The 23191-nt window shown below is 38.7% G+C and overlaps 1 protein-coding gene and 1 non-coding gene across 8 annotated transcripts in view; one reads left to right on the top strand and one right to left on the bottom strand.

The window, feature by feature from the left end:
• The first annotated feature begins 417 nt into the window (after positions 1–417).
• PWWP2A (PWWP domain containing 2A) overlaps positions 418–23191 on the top strand; it is a 34300-nt gene continuing 11526 nt past the window's right edge. For 2 of the 7 annotated variants that reach the window (XM_010807569.4, XM_015472348.3), the window contains exons 1-2: positions 418–1010; positions 17413–18377. In XM_010807569.4, coding sequence (XP_010805871.3) covers positions 427–1010; positions 17413–18377 — 1549 coding nt within the window. In that variant the 5' untranslated portion in view covers positions 418–426. The other 5 variants (XM_024995286.2, XM_024995285.2, XM_024995289.2 and 2 more) reach the window with 5 other exon arrangements.
• Positions 11623–11752, bottom strand: LOC112447615 (small nucleolar RNA SNORA33). Its single transcript, XR_003035808.1, has one exon. It is a non-coding gene; the product is annotated as a small nucleolar RNA SNORA33 (small nucleolar RNA).

Raw genomic sequence — 23191 nt, 5'->3', positions numbered from 1 at the left:
AAACCTGGTTGATAATGGGCAGGAGCATAGGCCAACCATAAGACTTTACTTTCTCTTCCATCCAATAAAAAGAGGCGATAGGTACAAGGCTCAGCTTTTGTGACTTCCCCCTCCCCCTTTGAGCCCGCCCCCCCACTTCTCCTCTAAGATTCGGCATTTGACAACTCGTCTGGCCAATGAGAAGTTCCTACTCTGTATGAGAAGGCTGGACCGACTGAATGATAGACATTCCCACCTGACCAATGAAGTGTCACAAGTGTGGGAGGGGTGTAGGGCAGGACCAATGGCGCGGTGCCAATAACGAGCATCGGGGTGAGGGCGGGACAAAACTGTTTGCTGGAGGGAGGGGAAGGCCTAGGGAACCAAACAGCGCTGCCGCCGCCGCCGCTACAACCCGAGTTGGAGGAGGGAGAAGCCAGGAAGAAAATGGCGGCCGTGGCTGCAGAGGCGGCAGCGACTGCAGCGTCCCCCGGGGAGGGGGGCGCCGGCGAGGCCGAGCCGGAGATGGAGCCCATCCCCGGCAGCGAGGCCGGCACTGACCCCCTCCCGGTCACGGCTACTGAAGCATCTGTGCCGGACGGAGAGGCTGACGGGCAGCAGTCCTCTCCTCAGGCCGATGAACCGCCGCTCCCGCTGCCGCCGCCGCCGCCGGGGGAGCTCGCCCGCAGCCCGGAGGCGGCGGGGCTGGAGCTGGAGCCTGAGGAGAAGCTGCCCGCTCGAGTAGTGGAACCGGGGGCAGCCGCGCCTCCGGAAGGGCCCAGCTTGCCACCTTCTCCTGTACCGCCGCCGGAGGAGCCCCCGGCTCCCGAGGAGCGCCAGGAACCGCCGCTGCCCCAGCCAGCAGCCCCGGCTCTCGTACCGCCGGCGGGCGGGGACTCCGCGGTGTCGCAACTGATCCCCGGCTCGGAGGTGCGGGTCACGCTGGACCACATCATTGAGGACGCGCTCGTCGTGTCGTTCCGCCTCGGGGAGAAGCTCTTCTCCGGGGTCCTCATGGATTTGTCCAAAAGGTACCGCGCCCGCCCCCAGCAGCCCCCCGGGACGCCCCGGCCCGCTCGGTCCCCGGGGAGGGAGCGAGTCCAGGCTGCCCACCTACACCCGGCTCCCGCCTCTCAGGCGTCCCGCCGCCTGCGCCGCCCTCGGGTACCGCGCGGCGCGTGGCGCGCGCTCCGAGTGGGGCAGGGGCGCGGGGCCGCGAAAGGGCGATCCCTGCCCCAGGTGGGCGCCTGGAGGCAGGTGTGCCTCCAGGTGGGGGGCGCGAGTGCTTGAGGGGCTCCTGGGTCTCACCCTCCCCCCCCAACCCCAGTCCCAGCCTCCTTTCACACCTGACCCTGGCTCACCCACACTGAGTCGGGTGGGTTAATGCAAAACGCAGAAGAATTTTCGCAGAGTACGGGATACAGGGTGGGGGAGATTGCTGTGTTCCGAAATTAATCTTTAATGAGGTTGGAGAAAGGGGTGTGTGCGTTGGGGTTCCGGAAACGTTAACTGTCACTCCTTATAAAGGGAAGAGCATTTATTGAAAATGAGCCTTTTGATTGTTAATCTCAATGTTAGAACTAATTCCCCCTATATAACTGTTCAATACGGAAGCATATTTGGGTAATTACGATAAATTTTAAGAGAAGTTTAAAGAAGAGATGGGATTTTTGTTATTTAATTTTTAATATCAAGATGATGTGGTATAAAAGTGTTCAAATACTAACTTCTAAAACTGGATACAGTTTGAATGGTTGAGTTCACCCATAAACCTCTTTAGCACATTTTCATTTCTTACATTAGGTTGTTTTGGGGCTTTGGTTTATACAGGTGAAGATACTGTGTTCCGAGTCTAGAATTAAGTTAACCTTTTTATTCTCTTCTTTTGCAGATATGAAGTGCAGAGACTCCCATTCACGGCTCTCCATTCTGTTTCCTGCAACAGCACACACTCTGATGGTATTTCACCTGTTTAGAAATGGCTTATTTTAGTGTGTTTTGCTTTTAACTGCTTGCCCTCCCATCAAGACACAAGAATCTTTCCTTGTTTGGGGAAGAAGTGTGTAATAGAAGTATGGGAAAAGATGGGAGCCTTTACCATTACCGCAAACACTTCTCAAAAATTTTTTTTAGTTTTTTCATTTATAAAGAATTTTGGGTTAGGACTTTTGCACTTTTGTTTTCGTAAAACAGAAAGCAGAATAAGACCAGTGTGCTTTCTACTGATGTGTTTATTAGCAAGCGAGAGAATGTATGGTCAGTAGTGTGTATGCTATTGAATCAAACAGAAGTGAAGGGCAGTGATTGTGTGAGAATCTGGATTTCAAATCTGCAAAAGGAAGGTGCAAAAAGGTAAGTTGTTTCTGGAAATGGAATCCATATTGCTTTCCTGTTTTGAGGTGCTCATTGTCCAGGTGTTTTGTTTGTTTTTAAAATTTTTCTTTCATAGGAAATTGCAGTTCTGTTTTACCTACAGTACTTCTAATGAACAGCAGCTTTTGTAGCTCTTGTTATGAACCTTTTACATTTTAATGTTTTGAAATGAAAAGATCCTGTCATTAAAGTATTTTTTAAAAAGCCATTAAGGGAACCATATTAACTTTTCATTCCACAAATATTTGTTGAGCACATTTATGTAAGGCACCCTCCTAGCTATTCTGAATACTATATGTATGAGACACAATCTGACCCTCCTAGAAACGTACATGGGAAGCATACACATTATGGAAGTGGTGAGGAAATAAAACAGTTTTTAAAATTTAGCTCTTTGAGGAAGTATTGGGTCAGTGATTGATTAGTTGAATATCCTTTCATAATATAATTTGGAAAAATAGATCTGCCAATATTATTTTGTAATCTTTGCATACTTTGCATACTTTCATGCACAGTTTTGGGGTTAAACTGATGATCCAGGAGAGAAATCTTTACAGATTTTACCAAGACTGTGAGTATAGTCATCAGTTGCTTTAAAAATAGTTTGTATCAGGAATTCCTTCTCCGATCAGTGGGTAGGATTCTGCACTCTCACTGTCTGGACCCGGGTTCCATCCTTGCTCTGGGAACTAGGATCCCACAAGGCCGCATGACCAAGAGATAAATAAAAATAAGTTGTTTCCTATTTGAATTGGCCATTGAGTGAAACCTTTAGGTAGAAATAACAACAGCTTCCTCTATATGGGAGAAGGATATGAAAAAAATAGACTGTATAACTAAATCACTTTGCTGTACACCTGAAATGAACACACACTGCGAATCAACTGGACTCCATAAAAATTAAGACAAGAGCTTCCCTGTTTTTTTTTTTTTTGAGTACCTGTTAAGTAACAGGCTTTGAACCTCATGCTTCAATTCTGGGGGTATTTTTCATTTATATGAGAGGAAATTCCATCAGTTTGGCCAGTTATTTAGCTTGTAAATTGCAAAGATTCAGATGTAGTTGATCTGATTCTAAAGCCTGTGCATTTTCTAATTTCATATTAGAAAGGCAGTTGGGCTGGCAAATTTCCTGTTAAGTAGTAAGTAAAGAAGTGCATGCTTCTGAAATATATGCTTATCCTTCTGTTAATAGCTATATCGGATAATACAGAGGTTGTGTATGTTGGAGCCAGGCAGATATTTTTAGTCAGCTCATAGCCATACCTGCTCTGGAGACTCCGCGTTTTCATAGCTGTATACTGGGAACGGAGTAAACTCTGAGGCCTTGGTTCTTGCCTCCTCAGTGAGATGTCAGAAAATAATGAACATTTGGGAGGCTACTAGGTGCCTCCTAGTACGTGCTTTTCTTCAGTCTTCCAATGGGCCAGTTCATGCTTTTATTAATTTTTTTATTCTGACGTGTGGCACAGAAATGTCTTTCAAAGTTGGAAGAGTTGTTCATGTAGCAAGAGTGTCTGATCCTAGAGTACAGGATTTTATATATATATATGTGGCTTGATCAAGAGTCTGCTTTTTGTAAGCATTTGCTTGACATTCTTTACCTTCCTGTCATTGAATTATTTTTTCCTTTATTTTTAGAATTATTTGATTGAAGAAGACATTTTTGAAGAGAATCTTTTTGTGGAAAAGGAGCAGGACACATGTAATTAAAAAAAAAAACAAAACCTAAAGAAAAGAAAGTGGTGCTGAATGGTACATTGATCTGGACAGAGTTTCAGGGTACATGGGTGCTGACTTCTAGCATCTGCCTCTCCAGTTAATACCTTGACTTTGGGCAAATCTCTTTGCCTGTCTGGGATTCAGTCTCTATCTAGTCTTTATGAGGCTAATTCATTTTGACTTAAGGCAATTCACTTTACACACAAATAAGCAAACAAACTTTACACCTCAATTTATAGACCTAAATAGGGTGACCAAGTGGTCTGGTTTTCCTGTACCATCCTACACAGGTACCTGGTTTCCTGTACCTGGTTTGATTGTTGATCTCCTTTCTTTATTCAAAGTAACTTGCTTTGGCAAGTAAAAAACATGGTCACCCTAAAAATGAGGATATTTGAATATCTAGTTAGAACAGATATTGTGTAGTGGAGTATTTGTTTGAAACTGAATGGCTTTAAGTTGAGGCTTGCATTATTTAGTTTATTCTAGGCATATCCACTATTTTATCCTCAGCCCTCTTAGGTAGTTTAAATTAACCCTGTCTACTTTAGCAAAGTCTAATGACAAGCAGATAAAGTAATCAGGTAACTCCCAAATGTAGTTTGGTGTTCCTGTTGTCTTTTCTTCCTTAACCTTATGCTTTTGAAATTTTGACTTTGGTACGTTTGTTTCTTCATCTAGCATTATATAGTATTATATAGTAAACATTCCTTCAGGTTGCTAAACTGTCTTAATGCTTATTTTAGACAGAATAATCATTGGTTGTACAATATTTAATTTTCTTATGGTAAATAAACATCCATGGTATTATGGTAAGTGGATGTTCCTTGCTCTGACATATGTCAACTGTTAGCCAGATTTGTTTTATCATACACACACCTCCACTGGGTTATTTTGAAGCAAATCGTAAACATCATTTTACCATAAATATTTTGGTACAGATCTCTAAAAAGATAAGGACTTTAAAATTTTAACTGTACTACTGTTGTCATATCTAATATAGTAGCAATTCCTTCACATCATAATATGCAGTCAGCGTCTCAAAATTAACATCTAAGTTTTGTTCAAATCAGAATTCAAGTAAAGTTTATTACATTGCAATTGGTTAAGTTCCTTAAGGTTTTCATCTGTAGTTCTCCTACCATTACTTTTATTCCCTTGCAGTTTATTTGTTAATCCATAGCCTTTTTGGTAGAATTTTCCACATTGTGACTTTCTTCCAATTGCATCCCCTTGGATGCATTTCCATAACATTTTAAAAATAGTTCTTTTCCCTCAGGAGTAAACAGATGGGACAACTGTAGCCCCCTACAGGCCCCCAAGGGCCTTGTTTTGGGTCAGTAGAAATGATACGATATCTTTTGCCTGCCTGCAGACTTCTAGGCCTCTCCCTTAAACACACCTCCAACTTTAGTAATTCCAAACATAGAAAAGTTTAACCAGGCAAGATAACTTGCTGAGGGCAAAAGCCTTCAGCCAGAGCTTCTGAACATGTAGTTTCTCAGGCTTCTCAATCTATACTTGAAACAAAATAAGTCTTTCTGTAAGTTGTGACTGACTCTTTGCCCCACCAGGCTTCTCTGTCCATTGTATTCTCCAGGCAAGAATACCGGAGTGGGTTGCTGTTTCCTTCTCTAGGAGATCTTCCTGATCCAGGGATCAAACTCAGGTCTCTTGCTTGGCAGGCAGATTCTTTACCACTGAGTCTTTTGAAGGGACATATGTATGAAACCTGTGGTTTCTTTCTATAAGAGGGATCTTTAAACTGTTTGTTACTATTCTTCACATCTTTAAAGTTATAAAGCTACGTTGAAGTCCTAAAAAATCTTTCTGATCCCGTATTTTGGGAACTGATATGAATTAAGGGATCATGAAGTAAATGCTTAACGCTTAAAAGTCCTTGTGCATTTTTAATTTTGTGGTACGTACTTATTAAAGATTGTAGCTAGTTGTATTTTGGAAATGATCTTTTATAAAACTGACTTTTGTATATGCAGGTTGCATTAATAAGAACTGAGGTGATTTCTTAATAGACAACTTCAGATTTCACTAAATTCTTAAGACAATTTATAGATTTACTTGTTTTTTTAAGGAAATATAAACCAAGACAATAATTTTTTTTCTTTACAGACATCATGAAACGTATGGTGCAATAGCCCTACTTTTGGTGGGAAAAATATACAGCCATTCTGGTGAAGCAGTGAGTAGTGGTATGAGTAGCTTATGCTAAGTGTCCAGGCTGAGAATTTAGGCCCTGAAGTAGTATGCTTGAATGATTGTGTTGAGTTGTGCATATTTAAAACACTTAAAAATATTTTTGATTATTCTGCTTATATCCAAATGTGTTGATAAAGAATTTCGACAGTAAAATAGCGTAGAGATGAGTGCCAATCACTTTGACCCAGGCAGCTTTAGGACAGCCACTGCTGTACTTGTATATATATTGTATTGAGAGTGAACTCTTCATTGCTGGTTGGACTACAGTGATTTTTTTGGAAGTGATTAGTTATTGAACATTAAAAGTCTAGTTTGAATGTAAAGAATCTTGTAATATCATAGTATTGAAAATGAATTTTGTAGACTAGATAACTAGATGTGTTACACACAAATTATGCCAGGCATGTTTTATTGGAGTTGGGTCTCCAATAAAATGAGGTTAAATTTCAGCCTTTTATGTGTGAATAAGACCATACTTCACTGTGTACTGTCTTAAAGCAATGCTCTTGATGGAACTAAGTTTAATCTTCCTGAGATCAGCTTTTCTGCGGGGGGCCATTAAAGAATTTGTGTTCATCTTCTCTGTTATGGCTGAGTTAATTTCACATTGATTAAAAATGAAAGATATTTTTAGTAGTTAACTTGTGCCTCCGAAGTACATCCTTGTTTCTTGATATTTATTGGTCCCATTCTATCTTAATTCCCTCATTAGTTCAGGGACACCAGAACAGAGCTTGCTTTAGTGGCAGATCATGCAGGAAAGTGGAGGTTAAATTATACTCTGGATGGATTTAATAGAGAATGTTTTGGCTAAAATCTTTTGAGCAGTTTTTCTCAAAACAAATGTGCTTTAAGATTTCTGAGCTTCGCTCCACCAATTTGTTTTTAACAAGCTGATTCTGATACAGATGACTCTTAGAGCATATTTGGAGATAACTGACTTTTAGGGGTAGTTTTGCCAAGATAGTAGGACCATAAATTTGTTAAACCTGTTTTTAAAGTTATTGGGTAATTTGACTGGAATGTAGTTACAAAGTAAGCAATACATGGGCCACTTGGGTGGCAGGTCAGATCCTTTGTGTAGAACTGGTAATTAGACTTGCAAATTGTTCCCTAAGTCTGGTTGCCTACTAGAAGTTTAAGAAGTCAATTTTTGTCTCTTTACCTTTGGACCAAGTGGCCTTAACAAAATTGTGGGGTCTTTTAGCCTTTTTTAAAACAAATAATTCCTATAATATTTGACTTCTCTTTTCTGCTTATTCCCACCATTTAAAAAGGTTGCCAAGCTTTACTTTCTATAATTAACAATAGTTACTATGTATTTCCCACTCCCATTCGAGGCACTGTGCCAGGTACTTTGTAGATATTGTTTCATTTTACTCTAGGAAGTCCAATGAAGTTAAATTCTATTAATCTTCATTTCACAGATTAAGACACCAAGGCTCAGAGATTAAGTTAATTGCCTAAAACTATAAGTGGTAGGAATTAGCAGGTGTATCGAAGACACCTTTTTGCTCATGGAATAAGATGAACAGCTGATAGTCACAGTGGTTTCTGAGAACTACATTTTGTGATTTGAATAGGAAAGCACTGAGGAGCCTTTTTTTTTTTTTAAGTCTTTATTGGATTTGTTACAATATTGTTTCTGTTTTAGATTTTGGTGTTTTGGCCAAGAGGCATGTGGGATCTTAACTTCCCAAGGAGGGATCGAACCTCCTTGCCCGGCATTGGAAGGCGAAATCTTAACCACTGGACCATCAGGGAAGTCCCCGAGGATGCGTTTTTGAATGACATACAATTCTTTAAGATTTACAAACAGCCTTGTTCTACTTCGAATACATATAACTATTTTTTCCCATTGTCATTTAGCTTACAATTGTGGTGGGGAGTTACCCTACTAGGTAGGAATGGCAGAGCGCTCTGTTCTCACGCCACCAAGAGTAGCTGCTTGACTTTAAATTGTGAGCTGCTTTTCAGTTAGTTCAATTTAGTGAACTCTTTGGGGCATTTTTGAAAATGGGGTTTCTTCTTCATATATGGTCCTAGGTCTTAAATGTTGTGCCTTGGTTGGCCTGGTCCTGGCAACAGTGGAGTCTACTTCATGGGAGGAATCACAAAATGTCAGATTGGAAGCTTGTTGAGCACAAGATCACATTGATTAAGTGCTGGATGATTGAGTTGGAAAAGACTTTAAAGACTAACCTATAGTAAGTTGTTGGAAACCTGTTTGTGGTAAAACAGAAATAGTGAAATTAATTGAATTAGTTGCTTTTAAAAAAGTCCATCCATTGAGAAATAACTTAGACCTCTGTGTGATAGATCCTATTGGATATAATACAGAAATATCAAAAGTACATAGAAATAATAATGGAAACATAGAGAACTTAAGACTATGTATTGGTGTCTTAGAGCCAGGACCAAGGGAATTCTTTCCAAGTGTTTGAAAACTGATGAGTATTTTGTTGATAATTAAGATTCTTTTATTATACCAGTGTTCATTTTCAAGTATCTTTCTCTAAGTGATGTTATACAAAAGTGAAGTCAAGATTTGTCAGCTCTTAAAAACGTTTTGCCGCTTCATGGTCATTATCATTTTCTTGGATGGTTATTTTAAAAGAATTTACTGTTAGGGAGTTAAATAATTTGAGTACCATACAGATGTTATGACCATTTTGCTTTGAAAAAGAAGGAAGTGTGTTTTCTTTATAGTTGTTTCCATATTTCCAGAATATCCAGGTAAGTAGTTGTTTTTAGAGCAGCAGTTACCAGCCTTTTGGCACCAGAGACTGGTTTCATGGAACAGTTTTTCCCTGGACTGGGGTCGGGGGGTGGTTGCAGGATGATCCAAGTGCATTACATTTCCTGTACACTTGATTCTATTGTTATTGTATCAGCTTCACTGGAGATCATCAGGCATTAGATTCCAGAGGTTGGGGACCCCTATTTCAGAGGATTAGTTGAAGGTATATGAGTGGGAGCTTAAACTCTAAATTATTCACGATTAACCTCTTTTTTCTTTTCCTCCAAAAACTATATTTATGAAAGGGAATTGCATGGACTTTTCAGAAGATGGAGTAGATCCTTAGGATTACAGAGATGTTCTTTTAAAACTTATGCAGCCTGTCCATGCTCCCCACCCCTAGTTAATTTTTCCTGGCATTCTTGTTCATAATATGTGGATGTTTTGTTTTTATGTTGCTAAAGTCATCTTCCCTCCCTCCCTCACCCATTTGGGTACCCACAGTCCTTGCAGATTGCCTTTATAATACTTGGGGCTTTTAATTAAAAATATCCATTTACTCAGTTAACAAAATTGAATATATTTTATTTTTTAAATATTGTTTTATTTATTTAGGCTAGGCTGTACAGATTCCCAACCAGGGATCTTAGTTCCCCAAGCTGGGATCAAACCCATGCCCCCTTTAGTTAAATGCAGAGTCTTAACAACCAGACCACCAGGGAAGTCTCAGATATGTATTAATTTTACTATAATAATAGTTATCATATATTATACCTGCTGCTGCTAAGTCACTTCAGTCATGTCCAACTCTGTGCGACCCCATAGACGGCAGCCCACCAGGCCTAGTATACAGTAATTATTTATACTCAATTAATCTTGACAATTCTATCAAGTTACTTCAATTCCAATATTGAAAAAGCTCTGAAACCAATTTTCTGTTAAATTTTTTGGTGGCAAAACCTAACCTGACTGAAGTTATATGAGGATATTATATGTGTTTATCCCATTTAGCGTGAAGTTGTTTCATTTCACCGCTGAACTAGTAATATGCTTGATGAATCAGTGCTTATTATCTTTTGAAAGCTGGGAAAAATTCTGAGGCCTGTCCACCTCGATGGGGTTCAGAAAACAGTATGTGGGCCTGTTAGCTCCTCCACTCCCTTAGAGGTGGAGGAGAGGGGTTAAGTAGCTTGATGAAGTAAGGGGAAGCAGCAGTAGTGTGGTTAAGATTCTGATTTTGGGGGCAACTGCCTGGATTTGTATCTTGGCTGTACTGCTAACTAGCTATGTGATCTTGGGAATGTCATTACACTCTGTGCTTTAGTTTTTCATCAGCTACAAATTGTGATGATTAATCAGTTGCTGTAAATAGAATAGTGCCTAGCACAAAGTACTATATAGTTGTTAACTATTCATAGTTTTATGAAGTAGCTATTAAGTGGCAGAACTAAGATGACAGCAGCTGTTACAGTCATTTAAATAGGTTTGCTTGAATAGCCACCCAACCTAATGCATTGTGGCCTGCAGTATAATCTGCATCTTCAAATAACTTGAAAACATCTGTAAGCTTCAAGTAATACTGGTGAAGTATAACTTTCCCATTTTAATAAGGAAGGATGACATTTATATTTTATGAAGGAGTGAGATAAGTAGGAGTTTTCATGATGGATGGTGAGGGATGTGTCTCAATTTTTTCTTCCAGTAACCCCTTGGGGCAGGTGGATTTTGAGGGAATTATGGGCTTTGTCATGAAGAGAAAGTTACAGTGTCATTTGGGAAATTTAGTCCTGCTTATTACATGCTTCTAAAACATAATTGAAAAGGGCTCACTTTTGATGAAGACAAATTTCAAACTTAGGGAACGGAAGATGTTTTGTGTTCTTTTCACTTATTAAATGGTGGGACCAGACTAGAACAGCTGAACTTTTTAACAAGTGATTTGTACTTTTGGTCCCATCACTATGTAATCAGAAACCTGCACTGGCATTGTCTTTTTAGGAGACTAGTACTCTTCTTCCCTTGCACTCTTACCTAACCCTCCCTCATACACACGCTCATCAACATGTCCTCTTTTCCCACTATATGGATTATCTGTGTTTTATTGCTTGTGTAAGCCTCTGAACTGTCTCCTATGGAAGGGGGTGTCAGTTTGCTGATGGGTAATTCCTGTGCTGCATCTTATCACCTGTTGGCTTTTTATTTTTTGCTTTTTTATTTTTTTTCTAAAAAACAAATGTGGCTTTACTAAAATTTACAAACTCCCAAGTTGTTAGCACTAGTTACAGTGAAGCTTTACAAAAAAAAGAAAGAAAAAGGGGCTTCCCTGGTGGCTCAGAGGTTAAAGCGTCTGCCTCCAATGTGGGAGACCCGGGTTCAATCCCTGGGTTTGGAAGATCCCCTGGAGAAGGAAATGGCAACCCACTCCAGTATTCTGTACTGGAATTCTCCAGTACTGGAGAATCCCATGGACGGAGGAGCCTGGTAGGCTATAGTCCGCGGAGTTGCAAAGAGTCAGACACGACTGAGCAACTTCACTTTCACTTTACAAAAAAAATAGCACATCTTATTAAGTATTTCCCACCATTAAAATGCCTTGTAGCCATTTTCAGGGACCTTAATGACTTCAATGTCTTTAAGGCTCGTAACATGGCTTTCCTATTGCCAGCATTTTCTAAATTTCTGCAGAAACACATTCAGGTAAGCAGATTCTTTGGCTGGCTTAAGTTTTTTGCTTTTTTAAAACCTAACTGTAGTTGGTTACCAACATTCAAAAACAGGCAACCACTCTCTGCCACTCCTGTTTTGCTCTTTACTTAATCTGCTTGGGCCCTTCCAGGTATAGTCTATTGCAAGGCTCATTGCCTAGCCACTAATCCTCAGTGCTTTCTTTCCCTCTGGTCTAGAACCCTTTTTTAGCAGGGACTCATGCATTCTGTCTCACCTACTGCAGTTGATCCTAGGGCTGGGAACTAGTTTTATACTATCTGACTAATTAGCATACTTGTATTTGAATAGATTTTGTGCTTAGTGGTAGTTGAGGTGAGTTTGTGGGCATTTATGTTTAAGCAGAACAAATTTTCTTTTTTATATACTTCTTTGGAGGTTTTAATTTTTTTCCTCCTTGTCTTGTCTGTGCCACAGCATCCCTAGTTTCCCAACTAGGGACCGAACCCGTGCACCCTGCAGTGGATGCTTGGAGTTTTAACCACTAGACCACCAGGGAAGTTCCCTGCTTGAAAGTTTTGAGGGAACTGAGGTGTAAACTAAATTTAAGATTATACTTTTTAGAATAATTTTTACACTTTGAAATAATCTCAAAATAGAGAACTTAAACTCTTTTATCCTAGCTGCACTGATTTTTAACGTTTTGCCACATTTGCTTTATCATTCATTATATAAACACGTTTTTCTCTTGAACTGTTTGAGAGTAGGTTGCATACATCATCTCTCTTACCCCTTAATATTTGAGCATTTATTTCCTAAGATCAAAGATATTTTCCTACATAACCACAGCATAGTTTTCAAATTCAGGAAATGTTGATAAGAGAACATTTATCTGTTTTGTAGCTCATGTTTCATTACTTTGTCAATTTTCCCAAAAGTGTCCTTTAAAACTTTTTCCTTGAGTAAATGTACTGCATTTAGTTGCAGTATAATATAGAATGTATGAAATGGGGACTCTTCCTCCCTTTAGTTGCCTGTTCTTACTCACCAGAGGCTCACACAACAGGCAATGTTGTGTGCTCAGGGCACCGGGTCTGTGGTCATGTGGCCTCACTGGTGATGTTCCGTTTGAGTCTTCTCTCAGGTCAGGGTGTTCTTCTGTTATTCTCCATCATAATTACTATTTCCCTTGCAGTAATAATTCCTTTATCACCATGGAAATATACTGCTTCTCATCAAACTTGCCCCTCTTCATTAGACAATTAAAAAAATTTAATTGTGGTAAAAACGTAAAATATACTCTTTAAGTGTATGTAGTTCAGTGTTAAGTACATTCATATTGTTGTGAAGCAGATCTTCAGAACTTTTTATCTTAAAAAACTGAAACTTTGTACCCATTAAGTAACTCCTGTGAGTTTGACTACTATCAGTGGAATTGTACTGTCTTTTTGTGATGGACTTATTTCACTTAGCATAATGTTTTCAAGGATAATACATGTTGTAGCATGTGATAGGATTCCTTTCTTAAGTCTGAGTCATAGTGCATTGTACTTTATACATTTGTCTGTAAATAGGCATTTGGGTTGTTTCCATCTTTAGCCTGTGGTGAATGCTGCTATGTATGTGTGTGTGCAAATATCTTTGAGATATTTGAGAAACCTTTTTTTTCTTCTTCCAGTTATTGGCTAAATACTCAGAAGTAGATGTGTTTAATTTTTTGAAGCATATATGTACATTGTATTTTAATTTTCTACCTCACGTAGCTGATATTGAAATAATTTCATTTGACCTAACAACCAATCTTGTAGAGATGCACTGTGAACCAAAATCAGCTTGCTTTAGTTTTCCCTCCCTTATGATTGAACCTATTGGTGATTTAAGGAGGGAGGTAGATTTCTGAAAACATCTGCTTGAAATAAGTACATCTAGATATTTAAAAAAATGGGTTAATTTCATATAATTTTTTCCTACTGTAGGTTTTTATAAGAGAAAAGAATTCTGAGAGAGAGAGGTTTCCCTTTGTCTTTCCTTCATACACTTGAATGGAGGGAGGTTTGGTTCAAACGGAACTCTGGCGTCTGTCTCAACTAACTTGCCTGAACTTCTTTTCTGAGCAATTGTTTCACATCTGCATTGGCTGAAGATTCTTTTTCATAGTGATTTTCTCTTGCTTTGACACAAAATAACTATTAAGCCCCATTATTTGCCCTCAGAATTTTGATATTCATTACTCCTAGATTATTAAGATGATGGCTAGTTTTAAACTAGTTCTGAACTAAATTCACAGGAATCCACAGAAGTAGGGCAGGGAGGTCTCCTGTCTACTTTATATCCAAAAGCTATTTTTAATTAAGCTATAATACCTGAATAATTTTCCTTTAGAAGATTTGGGTACTAAAGATTGGAAATGGATAGGAGTTAGAATGAGTTGTTGCTAATGTGTTAATAAAGATCCTCATGCTGCACAAAGAAGGGGAGGGGAAAGAGAGATGGTTTGAATCTTTCTACTCGACGCTTGAAGTATTTGTAAAAAGTTCTTTTGGAAAAAGCTCATGCAAGGGATACTAGTCTGCTTTCTTCCTCTCCACTGATCATTAAAATCTTCCTCTGCTGAGGCCACCCTTTGAGCATTTACATGGGACATAAATATCTTCACTTTAGAAAAAGGTAAAGCAGATATACTTGCTAAAAATTTAGATCCTGTGTTCCAGCCTAGGAGAGTCTGCACATTCAGTCTTGGGGCAGGGCTTAAGAATCTCCCTTTTCAAACACCGTTGAGTCATGGTGTGTTGTAGATTTCCCCAACTGTATTTGAGAAATTAGATTTTAGGGTTTTTAGAAGACCATAGTTTTGTTGCTACTTTATATTCTTATTAAGGTTACAGTTTCATAAGTCATTGGCTTTCATACTTGAGCATAGTAACGAATGTATTTTATCTGTGACCCCGTATATACACATATTACATGAGACAGATGCACTGCAGTTACATATATTTACACATTTTTAAAAATTTAAATCATAGACATGACTCACAAATAGACATGACTGTTGATTTTGCAACCAGCCTTTCCACACTTAGTTTGAAAACAGCCATGGTATTAAGTGTTCTTCCTGGAACGGTAACCAAAATGATCACTAAGATGGAGTAGGACATTGATGCCTTTTTCCTCTTAAATTTATCATTCTGGTTCTTTTTGGAAGTTTTGTTATCAGTTTAAAAAATATTTGCCAATCCACTACCCACAATTACCAGTTAGGCTTCTTTCTTTTTTTTCCCTCTCTTTTTTGGCCTCTTTTTTTTCCATTATCATTATACAATCAAGTGCTTCCCTATGTTATTAAAAATATGTAATACTTGTATATGCATGAGAGGGAAAGGCAAAAGATCTAGTGGGGAAACTAATGTTCTTATTAAAAACTGCATGAAGGTGGACATATGAGATTTCACAGCTTATTTGACATAAACAGATGTAAAGTAATTGGCCAGATGATACGTAAGATACACAGAAAAGGATCTGAAACTCAGGTAAATTGTTAGTTGAAAGTAAAATTAAATTACTTGAAAAATGGTTAACATTTATTGACCTGTTAACCTCCCTGAATTCTCTAAGGTAGGAAATAGTGCTATTTTCTTTTATACAAGCAAAAACTAAATTTAGAGGGGTTCAGGACTGCCTGAGGATACAAAGTTGTTAAAAAAAAAAACAACAAAGTAAGATGATTGCAGTTTAGTTATCCCTAATGAAAGGAAGGAAATTTGTTCTTTTCTCAATTATAGAAATAAGTGAAAGTATAATGGGACAAAATGATGGCTTATACAAATTAGGGAATTCTGTTAATACAAATAGTTGTCTCACCTCATTAAGTTTTTTATGTCGCTGCAGAAGAAAACACAGAAATACCTTTGCCTTCCTGTCATCTTGAAAAAGTGTTGAGCACTTACGTATAAGGGCAAATACTCAAAGTACGTTGCAATTAAGTAGTCAGGAAGCAAACACTTGGGTACAAAATGCTATCCTGGAATAGAAAGCTACTTAAAAAAATTTTTTTTTTTGTATTGAAGTATACAGTTGAAATTTAATTTTGCAGTCTGACATAGAGAGGAATTTGTCTTTCCTTTGTGGATTAGCACAGACCCAAACTTGTCCCACCCTAGGTAAAGACGGCGTTCCTCTTCCTTTGTGACTTATATTTGCTAAAAGTTGCTGGTTTGTGGTAGTCAAGCTAACAAAAGACTTCAGGAAGAAAACCATTCAGGCCTTGGAACCAAATATCCTGGTGTTGGCTCTTCCTGTATCCCTGCCCAAGTTTAGGTATCTGTAGCCCTAAGAACTCAAGATTTCTTTCCAGTGAAGAATTCAGTACATTTTCAGGGACATAAGGATGGTTTAGAGAATGTGAGAACCAAGACTCAACCATTCTCCAGAAAAACAGATCTATATAAAACATTTGCATCTAATAAGGTCAGGGGTTCCATCTGACTATTTGAAGCCAGTTCTTGGGTTCTACGCACTTTTGCTTTAGAGGATTGGCATTAGAACTGTATTGTGTTCAATACTGTTTTACTCAATTAGTGCTTAAAATTAGCACGTTAACATGTACTTGATGAAATTGGTAGTGTGCTTTTATTTTTATGTGCAAGATTCTGCGTATATAGCAAGTTTAGATTTAAGGGTTCTTGATGTTCAGCTCAGGCAGATCAAACCACAGTAAGTCCACCTGAGAAGCAAGGTTATTTGACTCCTGTTTTATTAGAAATTGATCATTGTAGAGACTTTGTTCTCTACCATTGCTTCACAAACTGGGTTTGGATCTGTAAAGTTCTGAAATCCATTTACTGCATCTGACTAGCATCAAAACAAATGAAAATAGACCAGAGTAGAAAAAAATACAATTATGTATAACATATTGTAAGGTTAAGTATTTAGTGATGCTTTTGCTCAGTTGTGTGCATTTACATATGTATGCATGCATGTATACATGCATAAACATTTTATTGGATTGCAACGTGAAGATATTTCTTAATGTGTGATGTGATTTTAAAAAGCTCAAAAGCCATAGTTCTGTAGCTCTCTGCTTTTGAGGTTATCTGAATTTCTAATATTTCTGTGTTGTTTCCCTGCACCCCCACCCCCTTGGGGATAGGGCGGGGTGGATGAATGGGATGAGCTAGGGTAGAACAGTAGAGAAGTAAATACCTGTGAATCTTTAGGGTTTAAACAATAAAGTTGAGATAGGATTTTACTGATTCAATATTTTGGAGTAGGTAAGGCCAAATTTGCTTTGTGAAGCTTTTGAAAGCTATTATATAACCAGAGGAAGATCCATATACTACACATTTATAGTTGCATTTATTGGACATGTCTAGTTGAGAGAGTGTTACAGCAAATGACATTAAATATTAAGCTGTCTGACAGAAACTCCTTACTGATTCAAGACTGAAAAGATCTATTTGAAATAACAGCAGCTATCATGGCATTGCTTAGAGCAACTATTGAGTATTTCCTGTTGAGTGTATGCCAAAATGTAAGACAAAAAAAATGGAATGGTATGCTTTGGGACTTTTGTGGGGAGGTCCATCCGTAGGTTTTTGGATTGTTTTTTAAAGTGAAATAGCTTTCAAGGAAGGTCACATAAACAGTAGGTGGTCTTTCAAGAAATGGAATTGTAGATGCTAACTTAATGGTTTCTTTTTTTCCTTTCATTTCTTTCAAAGGTTTGGGCCCCATGGGATCCCTGTGACAGTATTTCCCAAAAGGGAATATAAGGATAAACCCGAAGCCATGCAGCTCCAAAGTAATACATTCCAAGAAGGGACAGAAGTCAAGTGTGAAGTGAATGGTGCTGTTCCCAATGACCCTTCTCCCGTCCCGCCTCCTGAGCTCAGCTTGGCCAAAAGCCTGTGGACTTCCAAACCACCACCTCTCTTCCATGAAGGAGCACCTTATCCTCCCCCTTTGTTTATCAGGGACACATATAACCAATCAATACCTCAGCCGCCTCCTCGGAAAATTAAGCGACCCAAACGAAAAATGTACAGGGAAGAACCTACTTCAATAATGAATGCTATTAAACTACGACCCAGGCAAGTTTTGTGTGACAAGTGTAAAAACAGTGTTGTTGCTGAAAAAAAAGAAATTAGGAAAGGTGGTAGTGCAAGTGACCCTTCTAAATATGAAGATAAAAAACGGAGAAGTGAAAGCGTAACTACTGTGAACAAAAAACTGAAAACTGACCATAAGGTGGATGGGAGAAGCCAAAATGAAAGCCAGAAAAGAAGTGCTGTGGTTAAGGTTTCAAATATTCCTCACAGCAGAGGCAGAGTAGTCAAAGTTTCTGCTCAGGCAAATACATCAAAAGCTCAGTTAAATACTAAAAAAGTGCTCCAGAATAAAAACATGGATCATGCAAAAGCTCGGGAAGTGCTGAAAATTGCCAAAGAAAAGGCACAGAAGAAGCAGAGTGAAACCTCTACATCCAGAAGTGCGCATTCAAAAGTTCATTTCACACGTCGGTATCAGAACCCTAGCTCAGGCTCTCTTCCACCCCGGGTTCGTTTAAAGCCCCAGAGGTACAGGAATGAAGAAAATGACTCTTCTCTGAAGACCGGACTGGAGAAAATGCGAAGCAGCAAGATGGCACCCAAGCCCCAGTCCCGTTGCACCTCTACCCGCTCAGCAGGTGAGGCCCCTTCAGAAAATCAGAGTCCCTCCACAGGCCCTGAAGAGGCCAGCAGTGGGGTTCAGGACACAACTGAAGTGCTTGTGCCTGGTGAGCAGGAGGAACCGCAGACACTGGGCAGAAAGGGCAGCAAAAGCAGTATCTCTGTTTACATGACCCTAAATCAAAAGAAGTCTGACTCTTCCAGTGCTTCAGTGTGTAGCATTGATAGCACAGATGATTTGAAATCCTCCAACTCTGAGTGTAGTTCTTCTGAAAGTTTTGATTTTCCTCCAGGCTGTATGCATGCACCTTCCACCTCCACTTCCTCCTCTTCGAAGGAAGAGAAAAAGCTCAGTAATTCCTTGAAAATGAAAGTCTTTTCCAAAAACGTCTCTAAGTGCGTCACACCAGATGGCAGGACCATATGTGTAGGGGACATTGTCTGGGCCAAGATATATGGCTTCCCCTGGTGGCCAGCCCGTATTCTTACCATAACTGTGAGCCGGAAAGATAGCGGCATTTTAGTCCGACAGGAGGCCCGTATTTCATGGTTTGGGTCTCCAACAACATCTTTTCTGGCTCTTTCGCAACTCTCCCCCTTTTTAGAAAACTTCCAGTCACGCTTTAATAAGAAGAGAAAGGGCCTGTATCGCAAGGCTATCACAGAGGCAGCTAAGGCTGCCAAGCAGCTGACCCCTGAAGTGCGGGCTCTGCTGACACAGTTTGAATCGTGAACATGGACAGTAAGGTAGGCAAGAACCTTTGGGAGGCGCCCCAGGTTTTCTAGTCTAGTGAGGGGTAACTTCTATGAGACAGCTTGGCTAAACCTGAGAGAGAAACTGCACTCATTTGGCTGCTTTTTTATACTTAATCTTATAGCCATTTTTAGACAGAGAAGCTTAAACTGAACAAGCAATCAAATTTTGTCTTTAGGAAAGGAGATTTTAGCAGTATTTTTCAGTTTTGAAGTCTAAAACCATCACAAGGCATAGGAGCCATAGCCTCAACTGAAAATGAATTTTTGCAGGGACTGTTAATTGTCATTTGTACCTAGTACTGTGTGTATGTGTATATGTATATACACACATGTACATGTATGTGTGTGTACATAGATGCATACATATATAAAATATCGCCTGTCACTATGTGACACAGGTTGCATATTTGGGATGTTAAGGGCTGGTGAGCTGGGGGGAATAGTGATATTTAATGACTTCTTAGTTTTTATTAATCAGTACTTAATACGTGCATAATGGCACAGGAGTTTGATATTTGGATGTCTGACAAACTGAGCTGCTTGCTGTGAAGGTGCAGACTGGGGAAGCAGCCCAGTCCTGAGGATTAAGACTGTCAAGGCTGGCTAGGTCTGAATCATCGCGCCCTCTCTCTTGTCCAGTGGGGACTTAACAAAAACTTTCAAACTTCTGGTTTGGGAGTTTAGATAGATTTGTCTTTGGATATGTAAATAGTTGATTGCTAAATTTGGTCAGATTTCTGCTGACTGACTGGCTGTTCCTAAATTCTTAGGATATGTCCTGGTAAATTACACTTTGTGAATTAATTGTCATATATGTAATTGTTGCATTCTGGATGTACCTAGTTTGATAATTTTTAAAAAAATATTTCCGTTTAAGGTTATCTGTTTGCAGGTCAGAAAATGAGAAACTGTAATTGTGTAATGCTTTGAAATGTAAAAAAAAAAAACAAAAAAAAACAAGCTGTAAATAAAATCGACTAAATCCAAATTATTTGTGTGTGTTTCTCAAAAAGCTTTGAAAAATTTCAGGATGGTAGAGAATTATTCTTTGTAATAGTATATAGAGAAGATGAAAAAAAAATCACCTATATTTTCCTGTTTGCCCTATCAGGGAATATATAATCTGAGCATAGATACAATTCAAATGAGGGACTAATCAATATAGTCTTAAAATGAGGTTTTGTAGTTTAGAGGTCTGATAAGCTTCTAGATTTGAGCCCATCCTCCAGCCAATTTCTCATAAGTACATGGGTTTTAATTACTTCATATTTAGCTTTAATATTTCACCGCATGCTTCATTTTTTTTTGGTTTGTTTTACATTTGGGTAATTACAAAGACTCTCTTTTCTGCTTGATCTTCTGCCTCAGGTATCATTGCTTTTGGGGCTTGTAACTTAGCTAACTACTTTCTACATGGTCCATCTGTCCCTAAGATTTGATCTCTTATTTTCCATTTTTAGATTTTTTTATTCTTAGTGAAAAATCTGATGGCCTTTTAGAGGCAAGTTTCTCCCAATATTTGTAAGTTGGTTTCATATTGTATGCATCCAACTTAACCTTTAAGTATGATACAATGTCAATTTGACACTTTTGGAAACTTGGAACTTTTAAAGAGAGCAACTTTTTGTGGATTCCTAAGTAACCAGTTTGAAATACTGTAGTTCCTATGGAATTATGAAAAGATTTTAATGGAGACTGAAATCAATAGTCTGTCAGCTTCCTTAAGGTAAGGTACTGATTTCTACAAGTAGAATTTTTTCTGGGGAACTCAGTCAATGCTTTTTGATTATAATAAACACACAATTTAAAAAAGATGTTTCACTTGAACATATTCTTTCCTGCAAACAGAAATAACTAGTATTTTTTAAATTCTTTGATTATAGGCTGAAAGAAGTTCAGTGTGATTGAGGGGTTTTAAGGAAGTATCTTAAAGGTTTTCAGAGTATTTGTTTCAGATTAGTGAATTTGTTCATTATTTTTTGAAAGTTTCAAATCTAAGGTTTAGGAAGTTTTAAACATAGGCAGAGTCACCTAAGTTATGTCATTCCAACGTCTCATGAAATGATCCAGGTGAGTTTTATCCTAACATGCTTTGGACAGTGGATATTGCTAATGGAGTCAAGTGCTTGGGCAAATGCTCTTGTGGGATGAACTAAATTTGTTTCAGAAGCCATGGGGAAAGAAGAAAAAATCATGATTGAATATAAAAGTAAAACTGAATTTGATACAATCCATACCTTGGAGGAAAAAGTTGAAGCATGATCACAATTGTGCATGATCTCTAATCATGCCAAGTAAGCCCTCAGTTTTAAACCAGCAGTCTGGTATATTTCATCTGAATTTTCAATAAGGAAACTAGTTTGAAAGAAATTCTGTAATCTTTTTAAGATGTACTCTATGTTCTAAACACTAATCCAATAGCTGCATACTAAACAGTGTTTTATTCAAAGAGAAATTTTTTAAGCAGGTAAGATATATTTGTCCAGGGTCCACTGTAGATGGAGATAGAATTGGATTGGGTAATTGTAGTCATTTTTCTCTTTAAGTTTCTTTTTAATGACAAAAAAGGAGACACTTGGCTCTTTGTGTTGTGCATAGTCGCTCAGTTGTGTCTGACTCTTTGTGACCCCATGGACTGTAGCCTGCCAGGCTCCTCTGTTCATCGGATTTCCCAGACAATACTGGAGTGGGTTGCCATGCCCTTTCAGGGGATCTTTCCAACCCAGGGATTGAACCCAGGTCTCCTGCGTTGCAGGTAGTTTCTTTACTATCTGATATCTGTGGAGACAACCAAGTGGGTATTTCCCCCTGAACAGAGAGAATACTAGGCTTAGGCCAAGTCTCTAGTGGTCCAAGAAGACTGGTTAGAACAAGATTAGCAAGGGTGAAAAACTAAGCAAAGTAAAAGCTATGAAGGCTAGAGATGTCTATTTCTAAATGTAAAGCATCAGAGTGTGTTTTAGTTTTCTAGAATTTATAGATCAGAAAGAGTCTGGTTTAAATTTGGAAGGAGCTCTTTATAGATGTAGAACCAGAGATCTAAGTTATCAGTGAAACAGAGAAAGTAGAATTCACTCGTCTGAAGCCCATTTGCAGGACTTGACAGTGTCCCTACTTGGATATTGAATAACGTTTATAGTAGTGAGTAGAAAAGACAGTAGGAATATAGATATGAGGGTGGGCTGCAGGCAGAGGAATATGGAACTTAAAATCAACTAAATGAATGTATACATTAAGTCTGAATATCTAATATGAAAATACTGAGTTGCACCCATATTTGAGCTGGTGCTTATGCTGAAGAACACATTTACATTCCATTATATACATATACATCCTTAAATACCTGAGTTGGGAACTGGAATACCTTAAGAAACCAATAATTTGGATCTAAAAAATAATATTTTCCCTTGTAAGTTGTGAATTTCTCTATACTTCCTGCTGCATTGGTTCACATTTGTTACTACTCATAGCAGAGAAGAGACTGGGAAATGTCTAGAAAAGTTGGTAATATGTAAAGTGAGGACAGTGTTCTGATTTGTATCCAGTGGTGGTCTCCAGTAGGGGATTTGCCAGAAAACTCTGAAGACCCTATTTGTAAGTTGGGACAAATTTACTTTTTTCTTTGGGACTGTACAAGTATGGTTGATATTAAAACAATTAAAATGCCTGATAGAGGGAATTCAGAAATAGAACAGGAGGCTGGTGCCGTGCCAGTTGTCAGGAGAAATAAAACAGCTAAGCTGTCTCAATTACTTTTACCTCATTCTGACTTAGTTACTAGGCTCTTTATACTCTGTTTGCTTGTGTATGTTTACTGTATACCTTATTTCAACAAAGAGTGAACAGAAATGTTAACAGATGGAAGCTTTAGCAGTTAAAGTCCTGGGGATATAGATGATCTATGCATTTTTAGTTTTCCAGGAAGTCTTGGTGTTTTTACCATGGAGAGTTGATGCTGAGATGAGAAGAGAAACAGCTCAGCTCTTTGTTTACTCAAGTAAGAGACTTAACCTTTATAGACTCAAACAGGGCCTTTTTCCTGTTTACTTTTTTTGTGACTGTAGGTGGAACTCAT

This window comes from Bos taurus, chromosome 7 (genome assembly GCF_002263795.3).
Source record: "Bos taurus isolate L1 Dominette 01449 registration number 42190680 breed Hereford chromosome 7, ARS-UCD2.0, whole genome shotgun sequence".
Classification (NCBI taxonomy): Eukaryota; Metazoa; Chordata; class Mammalia; order Artiodactyla; family Bovidae; genus Bos; species Bos taurus.
The sequence above is the reverse complement of the archived record's forward strand: the minus strand, read 5'-3'. Positions and strand labels throughout refer to the sequence as shown.